Source organism: Pundamilia nyererei, unplaced genomic scaffold (genome assembly GCF_000239375.1).
Source record: "Pundamilia nyererei isolate P.nyererei 1_Seehausen unplaced genomic scaffold, PunNye1.0 scaffold00002, whole genome shotgun sequence".
Classification (NCBI taxonomy): Eukaryota; Metazoa; Chordata; class Actinopteri; order Cichliformes; family Cichlidae; genus Pundamilia; species Pundamilia nyererei.
The window spans coordinates 8,477,450-8,494,356 of NW_005187403.1; the positions used below are offsets into that span (position 1 = coordinate 8,477,450).

The 16,907-nt window shown below is 44.7% G+C and overlaps 1 protein-coding gene across 1 annotated transcript in view; it reads left to right on the plus strand.

The window, feature by feature from the left end:
* prag1 (PEAK1 related, kinase-activating pseudokinase 1) overlaps positions 1-16,901 on the plus strand; it is an 18,268-nt gene extending 1,367 nt beyond the window's left edge. The window contains exons 2-6 of the mRNA XM_005720412.1: positions 1,908-2,246; positions 2,334-4,054; positions 10,637-10,782; positions 11,879-12,642; positions 14,976-16,901. Coding sequence (XP_005720469.1) covers positions 1,983-2,246; positions 2,334-4,054; positions 10,637-10,782; positions 11,879-12,642; positions 14,976-16,121 — 4,041 coding nt within the window. The 5' untranslated portion in view covers positions 1,908-1,982 and the 3' untranslated portion in view covers positions 16,122-16,901. The remainder of the gene's footprint in view (positions 1-1,907; positions 2,247-2,333; positions 4,055-10,636; positions 10,783-11,878; positions 12,643-14,975) is intronic.
* The last annotated feature ends 6 nt before the right edge of the window (positions 16,902-16,907 follow it).

The following is a 16,907-nucleotide window of genomic DNA, read 5'->3' on the forward strand; positions in this document are numbered from 1 at the left end:
AGGCTTGTTAAGGTTTGCACAGTCTATATGAGGTGGTGGCTCAAAACTGTAAATTCCACATCCATCCTCAAGTCATTTTTCTAGCCCCCAGCTTCTCACACGCTCATGAGATATTCTCCATAGTCTGTCTTATATCGAAGGTACTGCTTCACTTTTCAACTTCTTGTTGCTGCGTGTGAGAGCTTTTTTTTACTTTTTTACTTTTAGCAAGGGAAAGTGAGAGAAATTGAAGGGTGAACTTGAGAAGGTGTGGGGAATGTAGACCACAGGGTCTATCTCTGTTAAAACAAGTAGCTCTGACCATGCCAACAAGAGCCAAAATAACCAAAACCGTGTGCAGCTTCATTTGTGTCCCAGTGTTGCTGTGCAAATGCAGACACGAGTGCCAGAAGTGGTCTCAGGTGAAAATCCTGCGTGGACGATTGCGACTCTCTTAGCAGAGACTAAAGTTGACTGGCAGCAGGTCTGTGCACTCGAGAACCAGTGGCCCAATAATCCCTTGCGCCTCTGATCAGTCATCTATCCGCATGACTCATGCACGAGGCTGTAAGATGTTGGCCAAGCTGCAGTTTCCTCTGTTGTCGCAGGAACGGTAAAACAAACAGTGAGCTAGCGGATGCCTTCCTGCATGAACTGAGTCAGACAGAACAAAGAAAAATGTAAACATGCATCTTATCTTTGCCAGCGGGACCACTCGTCATACCCTGTGGCATTACTGGGTCATAAAGCAAGAATTAACTGGAGTCTTAATAGGCCTAACCTCTATTAAGTATTTTTCAATCCATGGCTACGTTAATGCTTGATGTCGCTCTAATGTTTCTCTGTGATGAGTCGCAAGTTAGCTGAGAACTTTCCTCAGTCATAAGAGGAATTGTGGATCCTCCTGCCTCTTACGACTGTTTTCCAGCCGGTGCATCTTAAATAGCGAGCTAATGTGGCCGTATGTCACTGCATCACCTTGTTGAAAGGCAATTAAAGCTGTGTCAGCAGCATAAATAGAGACACACACCCCCACCCCGCTCCCGGCTGCGAGGAAACAAATGATCTCTCTGAAAAGGTGTTGATCTTCTCTCTGTCGGCCCAGTTAAACGGGGCTCAGCGAGGGAGAGGAAGGAGGTGCGTGGTTCAGTTGTGTTTGTGAGAGGTGTAGGACGCACATGTTGTTTGTGTGTTCATGTGTAGAAGAGAGAAGGGGGGTGGGGGGTCATCGTGGGTGTGAGATTCACCCTGGTGAGACTTGCGCCTTTAGACATTCCTGACATTCCGACCTCCGGGATGCTTGAGGCTCCTCCGTCTTCTGGTAGCACGCTGGGGGCTGCGGAGGGCTCCGGACGGCTTTTAAGTTGCCAGGCTCACATCGGCAAAACCCTTTGGTTGAACAGAAACCACATACCCTCTAATTTAAGAGGGCATGGGAACATGCAGTGCACGCAGGCATCAGGTCTTCTCAAGTTACATCCATGAATGACACTTGAGTCTTAACAAGTCTTCTATGGAGTCAGAGACACTTGTCAGCCTGGGCCTCCTTGTCTTTGAGTTTTTAAATAGATGCTTGAACTTTTCACTGTTTTTTTTTTAATATCTGTTAGGATTTATGGCAGAAGATCATGCATATGTTAGGTTAAAGGCAAAATTAATAAAAAACAGTCTGATACCTTTTCTCCGGGCACTGCAAAAGAGATATGAGCTGTCAGACAAGAACTTAAGGGCTGGGTGAGATTTATACATCAATTTTTTTTTGTTTTGTTTTTGGGGGGGTTTTTTGGTGACAAAGACAAGTGGAATTATTATTATGACTTAATGTAATCACTTTTAGGCCATATGTCTAATTCAAAAACCTGTGCTTCATTCTTCTCTCTGCCTTTTACATGCTGCCCTACGACCGACACCCCCTGTCGCGAAATCAGCCATGACAGGTCATCCTGCATCTACCAGATACTTCCAGAGCCACCTCTGACCAAACCGGATTTACCGAACCCAAGATGTCAGCGTGCAACGACTTTGCAGAACACGTGTGGAAACCCGGCTCTTGTAAGAACTGCTTCCACCCGTTCAGCGCACACAAGACCGTTGGCTTCCGGGATGGCGGCGCACCAGCTGCGTGTTTGAAGAGCAGCCCGGGAGGTGATGAGGAAGCTTTATTGACTGCGCCTTCACCCTACAGCAAGCCGACGATAGCTGTGAAACCTACTATGATGAGCCTCGACACCAGCGATGCTGCAGATGTCAACATGAACATCGAGCAGGTGAGCCTCTCAAATGTTTCCATTTTTTATTTATTTTTTTGTCAGCTGGATGTCTGTTTGGTAATGTGTGTTCATGTTTGTTTGTAGGAGGAAAACACAAAGAGCCCAACTGAGAGGCTGCGCCTCAAGCAGCTCTTAGACCTGTCGTCTCTTTACATTGATAACAGCGGCTGCAATAAGGCCCACAGAGACGCAGTTCTTCAGAGTCCCGACGCCAAGAAAGACTGCAACAACTGCTTCTCTTTGACTCCCTTGTCCCCCACTATCCTGCCCACTGACTCTAAGATCATCAGCAATATCTATGTTACCCAGGAGGAGGGTCGAGGTTCTCAGAGTTTAAAGAAAAATGCCAATGAAGACTCCTGCAGGCAGCAGAATAGTACATCCGCTCTCCGAACCAAAAGCACTTTTAATGGAAATGTTGTGACTACCAGGTCGAATTATCAAGAATGTCAACAGGCAGCTGTGGAGATACCCTTTTCACTGGATATTGTCCCTACTAGCCCTGCCACAGTCCACAGCAATGGTATGAGCAGTGGGAGTGCGACGGGTGTTACCACAAAGACATCCAGCACTTCTACCACTTCCTGTGTGGATGTTGCTAGCCCTAAATCTCTTTGTCACATCCTGTCCAAACAGAGCAACCTATCAGACTCCTCTTATTCTTATCGTAGCAGCACAGATTCACTTCCTGGACCGGAAGGCTCAGGAGCAAGAAAAGACAGCTCGAGGAGCCCCCAAAGCCCACCATCTATGGGTAGCCCACAGTCAACTCCCACCTTTTTCAGTGGACAGAAAAGCTCAGAGCCAATTTATGCTGAGAGCACTAAGAAAAAGCGCAAGCAGCAAGAAAACGGACTGCAATCTCAACCGGAGTCCCCAAACCAGACTGAGGAGTCCCTAAGCTCTGAGCATGACCTCTCAGGAGACAGTCAGCGGGCCACCATCACTGTAATGGCTGCTCACATGGAGGAGAACAACAGAACTTTCTACTTGAGCAGCCCGGATTCGGCTGTTAGCACCCAGTGCCACTTCAGCCCCACGGCTCGTAAAGACCAGAGCAGTCCTGCTTTCCGTTGGCCCAGCCCCAGCCACAGCATAGGCTCTCTTGCTACAGAAGTAGGCTGTGCCCCTACTCTGCACCCCAAGCCCCAGTCCAGCCCACCAATTCCTCCAAAGAGGAACACCCGCTCCCCAAAACTGGGCACCTCTAGCCTCTCATCGTCCATGTCTTCTCCAGTCCCGCTTCCTGAACTTCCCAGACTACTGACCTCCAGCCTCTCTCCGTCTGTTTCATCTCCCGTCCCTCTCACTGAACTCCCCATGCTTTTCTTCGTCTCTACTAAAGAGGTCACTGCTGAGAACCAGAGCCCAGCGCCCGAGCGATGGCACAAGCCCCACCACCACAGCTCTGGCTGGAACTGCCGCATTGAGGAAGAGGAGGAGGAGGAAGAAAGAGACCGGAAAGAGACTGAAAAGAAAAAGTTAGCCGCCAGTGCTGAGGCAACCTCTCGGGTGACAGGCGTAGTCAATGGTGCTGCTGTCTGGAAGGAGGCCAGGGACTCAAAGGCCCACAGCGGCCCCCCTCCGCTGACAGAGCCAGGCACGGCCCCCCCAGCTGCCACTAACAATGGTGCCTATCAGGGGGAAACTAAGGGCAACGGCGCAGAGGCGGAGGGCAAGCATAACGGGAGCATGCCGGCAAAGCAACCGTTGCATGGTGGCTCATCAGAGCCGCTGGCACCAGGGAAGGGAGCTACCAGCCATGACCCCAATCCACCGCCTCCCCCACCCAAGAAACTGCACAGGTAAGAATAGCAAAGCACTGTTTTTGTTTTACAGTCACACATTTGGTTGACCCTCGAACAGGACAGAGCAGCAATGCAGCAGATCTCAGAAAGATCTATGACTTTTTTTTTATTACTAAATCTGCTTTTTCAGTTAATCGGGTTGTCAAAAGCAATGGCAGAATAGCAGCAAGATGGCTGAGCCTATCTGAGGCAACGACACTGCTCCATCACTCATGTTGACCAACAAACACAAAATATCTCAGAAGGTGTTCACTAACTTTGTTCAGAGTAGCTGGAAAACATCACAGGCACGAAATCCTTTTAGCTGATCATCTAATATCCAAACATGTAACACAAACAAATGCATAAGGACAGGGGAACTGAAATATTGTTTATTCAAAGGCAGCAGTGAAAAAGTGTGATAGATACTGCATTATATGGAGGTAAGCTGTTGACATACTGTAATACAGTTTAACTGTAACGCAGGTTTATCACATGTGAATTGCCTGTTGTAGCAAATACTTGTTCTATTGTTTTGTCTCAGTGACTTGCATTAGGATTTTTGGGACTGTGGTTTGATTATATTATTTAATTTAGCACTTATAACATCCACTTAGGCCTAATGTAATGCTCTCCACAAAGGCGGTTCTGATGCATTTATGTCATGCAAGTCACTATTCGGTGTCTGTGACCATACATATGTGCAGATACAGTATCTAACTGCAGTCATTAGTGTGAAACTCGCAGTGCCTTCTCCTTTCATAGCATCATTATTCAGCCTCCATTCTAATGCCTTGTGATCATTCAGACTCTTGCAGAATATTCCTTAATGCACGCCTTGTTCTATTCATGCTAGCAGCGTGACCTTTTTCAATTGTAATTAATGCACAAAGTACATCTGTTAAGTAGCCCGCTGCTATGTCAAGTTGCTGTAAATTTGTTTTGGCTGCACCACTGTAGACGATGAATGCAAAAAGCATTTGTAGTACTGTGGAAAACTCTTGAGTAGCCCTTCCTTTCTTTATATTTTAATAGAAAATTGGGAGAAATCTTTAAACATGCATGAAAATACAGTGTGCACAGCAAAAACGAGCCTTATATAAAAGATTTCTAACAAGCGTGAAAGCCAATATTTATTCATTAACACAGCCTGAACCCTCTTAGGCACGAAAGTAGTCTTCAGGAATAGTTCTCTGGGCTTCCTGGAAGACTGTCGAAGCTCTTCTTTGGATGTTGGTGGCATTTTACTGTATTGTGGTTGGGATCTTTGTCAGTCAGATGCTAGTGGGTCCAAATCTGATGGCATTTTTCTGTGTTCATAATTCCATCAGTTTTGACAAGATCTACAACACCCCTGGCTGAAATGCATGCTCGAACCATGACAGAGCCTCCACCATGTTTTTACAGATGACTGTAGCCACTCACTGTTCTGCATCTCTCCTTATGTCCTTGGTACATATTGACAGTGGTTTGAATCAGAATTTTCACATTTGGATTAGTCGCTCCAAGACCTGATTTTCAGTCAAATTCTTATGTAAAGTGACATACCTCCACCTTTTTCCCCAATTTCCTTCTGCATGGATGGCTTCTTGACAGCCACCTGTCACCTGTTATTTCTGATGAGGCTTTAGTGAACAGTACTTTGGATCAACTAAAGGCTCAAATACATCTCTCAGCTCCTTTTCAGGACCGTAATAGATTTTTCTCACTCTTTAAAGACATGAGTTTCAGGTGCTGTTCGGATATTTTAAGGACACACTGCACCACATGCTGAGAAGTGCCAAATTCAAGCTGATAGCTCTCTGGGAATCACTTTGTTGGTGCGAAAAATACTATTGTATGTCTGTCAAAATGTGTTATTTTTGTGAGTTTCATAGATTCAATCAGCTAAAGGAATGGAAACAAATTATGTCTGTAACAAAGATCCAATTTAAAATGCGCCCCCTGGTCAGTTTTCTCTTATATGTAAAAACAACACTGGTTCACATCCTTTGTGTTAAGAGCTTTTTTCATCCTTCAGTGATTCATAAGTCAGTGTTAAGAGGTTCAATAAACAAAACCCAAAAAAAGCATTACTCAGAAAATGGGCAGATGCAAGGACTAGACTAAATATGAATTTTTTTTAAAGCAGCCACTATCCAAAGAAAAACTTTGAAAAACTTCAGAAAGCCCAGAGAACTATTGCTCAAGACCACTTAAAAAACATTCCAAGAAAATCTGACTTCTTTGAAGAAAAATATAAAGAAATGAGACCAGAGGTGAGATTTTCACAGTACTGTGTGTTTGTTTGTTTGTGTGTACGATATTTCTGCTGAAGTCCACATGCTGGTCATTTGTGTGGCTTGATAATCACGTTTTATTACATCATGTGCTATATATGCAAAATGATGAATGCTCCTCTTTGCACACTCCTGGTTTTACCAGTCATATGTAAGCCATAAAAAAAATGCACAGTTGCCTTAAACTGAAGTTGCGTGAGTCTAAGAATACATTGTGCTGTCTGAGTCAGTTTTCCAAACAAGAAAAAGAGAAGAGGCTCTGTGTTGAAGTTATTAGAGCATCAAATGAACCCCCTCCCCCCTTAAAATAAACTTTGCTTTCTCTATAACAGTGCAATGAGGTGCAAGCCACACACACACAATGTGACTTCCCCTACGCAAGCACGCGTTTTCTCATCTTGAGCTAGATTCGGCCAAAGCTCAGAAGACGACACAGACCGCTGATCACATTTCAGTGGGGCTTTATGTTTGCGGTAATTCTAGGAAGGAACCGTTTTTGCTGTTATGACATTGCCAACATTCTGCGCTGATAAAAAAAACCTTGTTGGGACACATGTGGGAACACGCCTTTACCCAGTCAGTGACAGCTCTCGCTTTGTGGCATTCCAAGTTTATCAGTGGGTTTGATTTGTTTAAGCAGTAAGCGACCCTGGTCACTACTGGAGACACAGTACTGGAGAGTAGTTCCACATTCCCGACTCAAAGACATGAGTACACGTCCCCTTTGAAGAAGCATTTTAAAGTTCTGAATCATTTAAAATCCACAGATGGTTTAAAAAAATCTGGCTCTCAGAGCCTTTGATCACGGCATAAAACACCAGATTTTGCTCTTTAATTCCATGTAACAGGTCATCCAATAGATTATATGTCGGGTCGGGCCTAGGAGGTGTTCGCTTTTGTGCATGTGCCTACGTCATGGATGAGTGTGCATGATTAAGTAGCCTACTCCTTAACAAGGAAGGCGTGTCAACTGGTGTGTAAATGTTGCCAAAGAGGGAGGGGCTTTAGTGAACAGATTGCTGCCCCCCGGGGCAACTCCCAAACTGTTCCAGCCTGGCGATCAGTTGCCACAGATAGAAGTAGATTTTATAGATCAGCATTGTGGACTCAACTTGACTTGGGTTTGAATTGGCTTCGCTCTGTGATCTGCTATTCCAAGATTTGCTGCCCCTCCCTGCACAAAGCCTTCCTGATCCCCTTTCTGCTGCACAACAGATAGCATCTTGTTGCAGTCTGGCAGACTTGAAGGCTTTTCTAAAGTGAACTCGTAGGTGAATGAAATTAGAAATGTGGGCGCTTTAACTCCCCGCATCTAATGGATGCTGTTGCTTGTCTTGTGAGACACTTTAAATACACACATTACTCGTGTGGCACCAGGGTTGTGTTACCTACACACGCCGTGGCTCTAGGGAGCCGCTAGCATGATCCAGGGGCATTTTGTACCAACCGGCCCAGCAAGGACCTCAGCATGAGGTAGGCACCTGACGACAAATTATTCTCCTGCATCACCAGTGAGACACAAAATCGGACTGCTATGTCATTAGGCTGGTGAAGAGTTTGTGTTTCAGGTTGCTTTTCTCTCTCTTTCTTTCCCCCCACATCTCCATCAGATGCCAAAATTTAGATGTAGCATTGCATGTGGTCAAATTTGTTTCCTTCCTCTTTTACAAACTGCCATTTGCTCTTCTTCTAATCTCATGTAATGTTTTTCCACCTTCTTGATCTAATTCTCTGTTTTAACAAGTCTCGCTGGTACAGTAGAAAGAAGTGGTAAGATGAAAAGCTTGATAGTCCTAATAGATTTTACATTCTTAGACAGGAAGAGCGACAGAGTTGCATTTCAAAGATTGTTTTGGGGGTTTTTTTAAACACGTGAGCTGAGCGGCGGTGAATAAGAAAAGGGGGGAAAAGGCTGACAAATGATGACAAGGTAGGCCTGGAGCAGTCTGCAAGAGATAGCAAGGATTTGTGTCAAACATTAATGGATCTTTGGTTTATAAAACTGTACAGCCTTGGTAACTGTCCTACAGTCTTTGGAGGCAAACAATGTGTCTCTTTATTCTCTGTTGGAACATGTAGAGGTTGCACAACAGGCGGGAGAAAATATAACCCTGTGTAACAGAAATGCAATATACAGCTTTTTACCTCCTGTGAGTCTTTATATTAAAGGAGGACATGAGATATTTATATTGTCCATAATATAACAGAGATAGAGTTCAATCCGTTCCTCTCTGGCAGAGACTCATAAAAACTAACACTGCAAGCTTTGCGGGGATTGTGTTCATTGCATGGTGTGTCTGCTACCACCTCTGCTTCCTGCAGCATACATAAAGGAGGGACGGTGTATTATGAATTAATCGGGTGTATTCTTAATACTCTTTAACCAGCTAAGCCCGTGACTAAAAGATTACATCTCTACATGAAATGGCCCTGAAAATCCAAGTATGTTTGTACATGGGTGAGCATGTGACCTTTTGCACGTAAACATACAAAGCGTATGCATGCTTTCGCTCCCACTGCATCATTTTATGTGATTACCACAAAGAACGTCCTAAGTAAGAGTCGGGAAGTGAAATCAGTTCAATTAGGCTAACCTACAACAACAACAACACTGCTGCAGTTTGGTTTATGTCTCATTTTACACTGTTACACTGCGATCTCTAGCTAGTTGGCTGCAACGCCAGTCCGATTCACTGGGGCAATAAGAGAATCTCAAGTAAGCTTTTGTTTTTTGCTGGAAAGCTGATCAGATCTACTCAGAGGAAATGAGAAACCAAGGTTATTAATAGATGTTTAGTCTAAAATCAGACATTCTAGTCACGGTGATCTTGGAAAAAATGTTGTCTTTTGGTGCATAATGTGCATTTTATACAACACTGTATAAAGTGTGTGTGGGGCTTTTAAATTAAATTAAATTCAAACTGCAGATACCAAGTGTTCACAGCAATAAAAATCTTCACTTGAAACATTTATGTGCATTTAATGGAACAAACAATAATGAGGACAAATATTGTACCACCCTAAACGCTTGTATCTCCTTCCTTGCGTGCCTCTCCTAAAGAAGCTTGCTTATCCATGCTCATCCTCCAGTATAAATCAGTGCCATTATTTTTTTCACATAGGAAAATCTCATGTTTTGGATACAAATCGGAGAGATCTAGACCGAGACATGCACGGGCGCAGACATGCACGGGCGCAGACATGCACATTCGCTCATAATCCCTGCGCTCATTACCATTTCTCCTGCGCCTCAGCGTTTCCACTGCCTTTCATCACGGCCTCTTTTGTCTGTAAAATGATAGCGAATCCTTTAGCTAACTACCAACAGAGAATACCTAACCCTTTGTCTCCCCCCTGTGCTTCTCTCCTCTGCTCCTCTGTTTTTTCTCCTAATTTATGGTGGAACTGAAGTCAGGGGCCGGCAGATAAATGGATAGAGGAGTCATTTTGTGACGGAGGAGAGGACGGAGAGGGGCAGATGAAGGGGAGGGATGGGACCCCGCTTCCCTGAGCCATTAGCAGCAGTAATGAGAAGAGCGAATAGCTGTCAGTCACCCTAATTGGTCAACTTTATTAGAAAGTGTTCATGAACAGTTTTCACTAGCATTATAAGACGCAGTCACGATGGTTAGATGGTCAGGTAATCAGGCAAATGGACAGGAGGAACTTTGGTTGTACTTTGTGCTTAAATTTGTAGCCTTTAGTTGAAGCTATATTTGGGAACCATAGTGCAGTTTTTAAAAAGATTATAAAAAACCAGAGAGGTCCTCGCATTTATACTTCTTTTACAGATTTTAGTCGTTAATGTAACTCTGAGTCCCTAGCCACAAGCATAAATTAGGAAAATGCAACTAAATGTAGGGAAATCCAGTTTGCACCTATGCTCTTATTGCCACTTGTGGACACAGAGGGGCTAACGCTCAGCAGCAGTTGCTCAGTCTCACTTTTAGATTCCGATGTGATTGGCAGCACATTTTTTATCAAGGCTTGTTTATTGCAATTATGAGGCAACGTTGAATCAGGAAGCGTTGCACTCCTAACAAAGAAGTGAAACTTGACATGACTTATTCATCGTTTCATCTGAAATGATGTCGTCCTTCCCGCAGGTTTATTAATTGCATGGTGCAGGCGTAAAACAAGCAAGAGGAAGAGGGATGGTTCCACATTTACAAACGGGCATGCAAGAAAAATGCCCATTTCTGCTGCAGATCAGCAGATTGACTGCCTCGAGACACTGCACCGGGCCCTGTTGTAGAAAAGTAAATGGTAAAAAATCAAGTTGTGTAACATTATCTCTGCTTTTTTGTTTTCTCCATGACAGAGTGGGTAGGATGAGTGGCAGCAACATGGAGATGGACCGCTGTGGCCAACATGGGTCAGTAGAGAGCCCTACCTCGTCTCTACGGGGCCTGAGCAACTCCAGCCTCCCAATGGCCTCCACTGACAACCTGGCTGCAACTGACACTGGTAAGCAGCTCATACTGAATCAGTTAATAAAAATAATAATAGCAGTAATAAACATTCGTGTAATCCAACTGAAACGAGCATGACATATCTACATGGCAATGTCAGTGAATTTTCTGACATGCACACTTGGGTATCCGTGGAAGTTGTTTTGCTCTTTTATGACTGCGAACCATAAAGGTGCACTTTGTTCAGAGTTAACCTGAGCAGCAACATCGAAACAAGGAAAGGAAGCTCTGCAAAGATTTACAGTTAGTGGCTGTCAGCTTGTCCCTGGTTCCTTTTTTCGCATGCAGTGCACATGCAGTTTGTTGTAACGGGTTCATTAGTTCACGTTTTTCACGGTCTTCTAGCCTGAGACGTGGCTCAGAATGAGAGGCATCTGTCCTCGCGTTGGAAACGTATCAGCTTTAAACCTCGGTGGCACTCAGACACTTGTAATTGCTGCAACTTCCTGAGCAATGTTGTTTGAAGAGATAATTATGGACTCTGATAACGAGGGGAAAAAGGGCTCGGCTACATCCTAGAGCCACCCCCCACCCACCTTTACTGTCCACCCCCCCTTACGAAAGCAGTTCTTGAAGACTGCACCGCAGAATTATCTAAATATCTTCAGTCTTCTCTGGTGTAATGTCAGGTTCCAAGGTTAAGTCTTTAATTGACAAATGGTTCATAACTGGGTGGAAGATGTTTTGACTGTCACCATGGACCCTGGATTGTGGAAAATTTCCAGTTCTTCTGTAGAAACAAGGTATGTCTTTATATTATAGCCGAGCAGTGCGCAGTGACATGAGGGACGTAGTAGATAAATCAGATTTGCAGCTGTCACCTGGGAATATTCTGTCAGGGAATCCTGTTAAGGAAAATTAACTTAGAAGGACGCACAGACACAAAGGATACACTGTGTGAATCCACAAAGGCAGGAAAACGAAAGTCTGCCAAGAGACATTTCTCTCTGTTTGTGTCTGTATTAGTTTGTGTGCATGTGGAAGCCTGTAATTCCCAAGTTGACACAGATTGTGTTTCATTGGTTATGTCTGTGAGTTTGGTTTTAATTTAATTGGTAGACCTGCTAACGTCTTTTTTTCTTCTTCCATAGGTTCTCAGGATACTACACGAATGTCTTGTTCTTCTCCGTTTCCTAGAAGCCCAGTGGCTTCAGCTCCAGGTTCTCCTAACCCTCCCTCCATTACCAGCCCGAGTAAGCAGCCGCCTCCACTCCCAGAGAAAAAAATGGCCAGCCGCACCGTGTCCGCTCCCGACGGAAACGGAAAGCCTTTCGTTCGAGCATACCCGCGCCTCCCGTTTACCGGCTCAGAGAGCAATGTGTGCCGGACCACTGATGCCAGCTCCCGTTCCAGTTTGCCATCCAGCCCCGTTGATCCACGGCCCATTTTCTCCTCCAGTGAGTCTCTAGAACGTTGTCACGCCCCCCTGGGACGAGCCTTGAGGTCCAGGACGCTGGACGAGCCAGTCAAGACTCATGGTCGGCTGGGCGTGCACTGCCGAAGCAGCATCACTTGCTCATCTTCTCCTCAGCTCAGCGTGCCGTTCTCAGCTGCAGAACCAGGTTCAGCGCCAAACTTCGGCTCGAGCCTGCAGCTCCAGACCCTTCTGAGCAACATCGACAGTAGAGAAGGAGTGTACTCAAAACTGGGCGGGCTTTATGCTGAGTCTCTGCGGCGCCTGGCTCTAAAATGTGAAGATCACTTCACTCGCTCACAGAAGAACCCGCTGAGGTTTGAAGAGAGCAACTGGTCTCTGTTCAGGCTCACGTCTAGCAAGCCGAGCTGCAATGCAGGAGACGCTGTGTACTACTCTGCCGCCTGTGCCTTAGACCCCAGCAGCTCCTACGCTGTAAAGGTAATCCCTAAATACTGAGCTTCATTTGCAAGTGAGAGATGTTTTACTTTTCAGGCACGCAACACACTCTGTGAGCACTTTATCAGAATTAACCCAAAAAGACTAACTGCGCAACCGAATGAACAACTAGCTTTTTGTTTGTTGTTGTGAGCACCCAAGCACTTTTTCTGCAAAACAGGGAAAGGGTGGCAGGTGTGCAACCTGTTATGCTTCCTGTCACTACTTCAAAATAAAAGCCTCAGTGCCGTTTTCTACACACCTAACATGAAAAAGCAGTAGTTCAGTTAGATTGTCAGTAACTGAACACAGCTTTGATGCACTGTTTGGAGAGTAAACGATAAATAGGGAGGTACTAAAAAATAAAAATGTAAATAACAGTTACCTCTGACTTCTTTTGAAGTGGGTTCTCATTAAAATGGGATTGTAGGATCATCAATACAGTACAGTTTACAGTATTCATATTATTAATAATATCCTACATAGTTTAAACAAGTGGTTGCCAATGTTTTTCATTGGATCCCCTAACATACTTCGAAACTATTTTAATATAACATGTTTTATCTTTAAATATATATTCAGCAGAATTCATTTCAAACTGGTTTGGGCTACTTTTGGATGCCCCCAACCGGTCAAGGCAGATGGCTTCTAAAACTGGTTCTCCTGGAGGTTTCTTCCTGTTTTTCCTTCTAGCTGTTGCCAAGTGCTTACTCATAGGTGGTCGTTTGATTGTTGGGGGTTTGCAATAGGCTAATACTAAAGTTTATCTTACAGCATAAAGCACCTTGAGGGGACTGTTGTTGTGATACTTTTAGCAGCACTCTATTTATCAAATATTAATATCAAAGGATGGTGTCACCAACTCTACCCATTTATCCAGTATATGCCCTGTTAACACTTTCAACTTTACCTAGCTAGTCAGCTGCTAATCCATATTGCTAGCTAACGATTCACTGCTAGCCATGTTTCAGAACAACAGTTTGCAAATGTATTCATAAATCAGTTTGATTTGAAATATTAACTAGTAGTTTCAACTCTTGGCCAAACATTAGCAAGCTGTATCTTTATCACTTGGATAGTTACTCATTCATTTTAATCACTTACACATTTTTTGGCTGCCATTTTTTTTTACTGCTTATCCATTACTTTTAGCGAAGTGTAAACTTTAAACTTTGACCACCTATTGTACTTGTATTATTGGTTTTCATATAATGTACTTGGATTTGCAAGGCTAACATTTAAATGAAATGGAAAATTTTAAGGAAAACATTTGTTGTTAAAACTGTGCAGAAGATAACCTGCAAGTGTATAGTAACAGAGTCGGGGACTCTGCTTGCTCGTAACTGTCAGTTCCAGTTGAGAGAAGTGAAAACTTACAGTTGTCTGAGGTACAGTTGACCTAGTGGGTGTTGAACTTTTAAGCAGGTACTTGACAGTTTGAGGACAGGATGAGGAGCTTAAAACTGGGCAGCAGTCTTATTTGTTCTAAGGCTGCAGATGGGATAGCCCCACTACAGCGCAAACCTTAAAGGCATGTAATGCAAATAACGAGGAAGGAGGGTGTGGGTGATGTGATCTTTGCCCGAAAGTCATTAGTGCTGTACAATGTAGCAGCTGTTTGTATTGTGTGTTTTGCCACAGCCTGGGTGCCCAGACTCTTGCTTAATATCTCTGGGCTGATTAATCTTTACATTCCAGGCAGGGTTTACAGCCCAGACAAACCCTTTCTGTTGTCCAAAGCCAAGACAAACTTACTTAGAAGACACTCATCCCTGTGCTAACGATAATTTTGTACATTTAAGCAAAGTCAGTACAAAAAGTCAGCATGCTTTTTTACATGTAATGCTGTTTACTGTATTGCCACCTAAACCTTCTCACTAAGACGAGATCATTATTTTGGGGGGGAAAAAACCAGTCCCATCAAAGACTTAAAATAAATGTAATTTAATGGGAGGTGTTGTTTAAAAAATTTGATGTAATATTTCACACAGACCAGTTTGAGAATGGACACTGGAGGGCTGTAGTAGTTTATTTTCATCCCAACAGAATCTGGTACTGCTATCAACTTGCCAAACTGTGGTATAAAAAGTATTTTTGAGAAAGCTTTTCAGCTGAGGCTTGAGCTTACATGTCCATCAGGGGTGCTGATTTCACATGAATAGGAACAGGAACTGAATTAGCACTGACCTTGGAACTTAACTAACAAGAATTCCTTTCTTATGTTTCTTGGCTCCACTCCCTTCCCGTCTCTGGAATTTTCCCTCCCTCCCTCTTTGTCCCTTTCTTCTTTTCTGCTTCACCCCTTTCTCCCTTCCTTTGTGTACATACCTCTGCAGATCTGCAAGAGTTCAAGCATTGAAGCCAAACAGGGCCATCTCTACGGCCTGTCAGTGCAGCAGAGCATGCCTCCTCACTTCAACCTTCAGCAGGACTGTGGTCACTTCCTCGCCTGTGTCCCCCAGAGCATGTTGCCTTCTGATGAAGTCTCCCAGCCAACCACACCTGCTTCGCCACTGCCTCAGTCTGTGCAGGGCCAGCCGGAAGACAGAGAGCGAGTGGTGGTCATCACACCTGAGATCCCTCAGCAGACGGCAGCTGACTTTGTTCGGGAGTGGGAGGCATTCCACAAAGCTCAGCCAGAGGTCTACGAGCGTCGCATATGCTTCCTCCTCCTACAACTCTGCAATGGCCTAGAGCACTTGAAAGAGCATGGGGTCACGCACCGTGACCTCTGCCTAGAAAATTTGTTGTTGGTACCTCATCAGCGCAGGCCCGCTCTGTTCGCTCCACAGACTGAAAACAGCTCCAGTAATGGTTCAAGCAGTGCAGAGGCTCAGCGTCACCTTCCCCGGCTCCTGATCAGTAACTACGCAAAGGCCAAGCGTCGCTCCTCGGAGGATGCCGTGTCAACCAACGTGGACCCTCGCATCAAACGTGACCACGCCAGGCTGGCGCCTGAGATCCTCTCAGCAGCCCAGTACCGCAAATTTGATGAGTTCCAGACGGGCATCCTGATCTATGAGCTCCTCCACCAGCCAAACCCGTTCGAGGTCAGTCCAGCACTGAAGGAACAAGACTACCGCTGTGAGGACTTGCCTCCAATCCCCTCTGTCTCCCTCTATTCAGCTGGCCTCCAGAGGCTGGCCCAGCTCCTTCTCCAACCTGACCCCATCAAACGCATCCACATCCAGGAGGCCAAGCGTATATTGCAGAGCTTGCTCTGGGGACCGAGGAAGGACCTCATGGATCAGCAGTGGGAGAGACAAGGACAAGGGGGAAACTTTGTCGATGGATCCCGACACGAGGGTCTCCTTAATTGGCTCGACGTGAAAAGGGCGCTGCTGATGATGAAGTTTGCCGAGCGCTCGCTGGAGCCAGAGAGGAACGCAGAGCTGGAGGACTGGCTGTGCTGTCAGTACTTCTCCTCAGCTCACCCTCTGTCCCTCTGCCATACAGCTGAACTGCTCTACTCACTAAAGTGAAAGCTCACCTTAAGGGTTAAAAATCCATGTGGGCAAAAACATAGTTATATGCGACTGTAGGTGCAAGAGAGACCAATGATGTCAAAGAATGGGATAAAGAGGCACAATCCTCTGGAGAAAACCCGCACCCGTGTATTCGATCGACTTCATGCACGAGATCCATGCGTCAAACTAGCCGTCCAGTCTGAACTTTTTTTTAAAATTTATACCAACAGTATCCTGCGACAGTGAGCTTAGTATAAAAAAGACCTGTGAACACACCACTGATTTTGTAATAATCAGAAAGATTCTCATGACAACTAGAATCTGTTTTCATTTTCTCTCGCGCTCCCGGTGGATGCATCAGGGGGGGAAAAAGAACATGGACAGTATTCATAATAATACACTTACCAAAGTTCATGTTTGGCACTGTGTTTTGTGTATTTATTAAATGTCAGTGGAGACATTTATACGCGCTGACGACAGGATAGCAATTCATAACCTAATTCTGTGTCAGTAATGCTGTGTCGCACATACATGTGCAGCTAACTTTGTCTACATGTAACCTGTACGGCTAATTTCTCTGCTAATGGAAATGTGAGGTCACCTGCAGGCTTTACCGTATTGCACCTTTTACTCTCATGTTTTTTGTCATGGGCACATAGTGCTGTATTGCAGAATTACTGCAGGATTATCCTTTTTTTTTTCTTTTTATTCTGTGTATACTTGGAAATGATCAACACAGCCTTTTGGAAAAAAATACTACTACTGTTCTACTACATGCAGTTTTTTCCCTCCTTCGCTCAA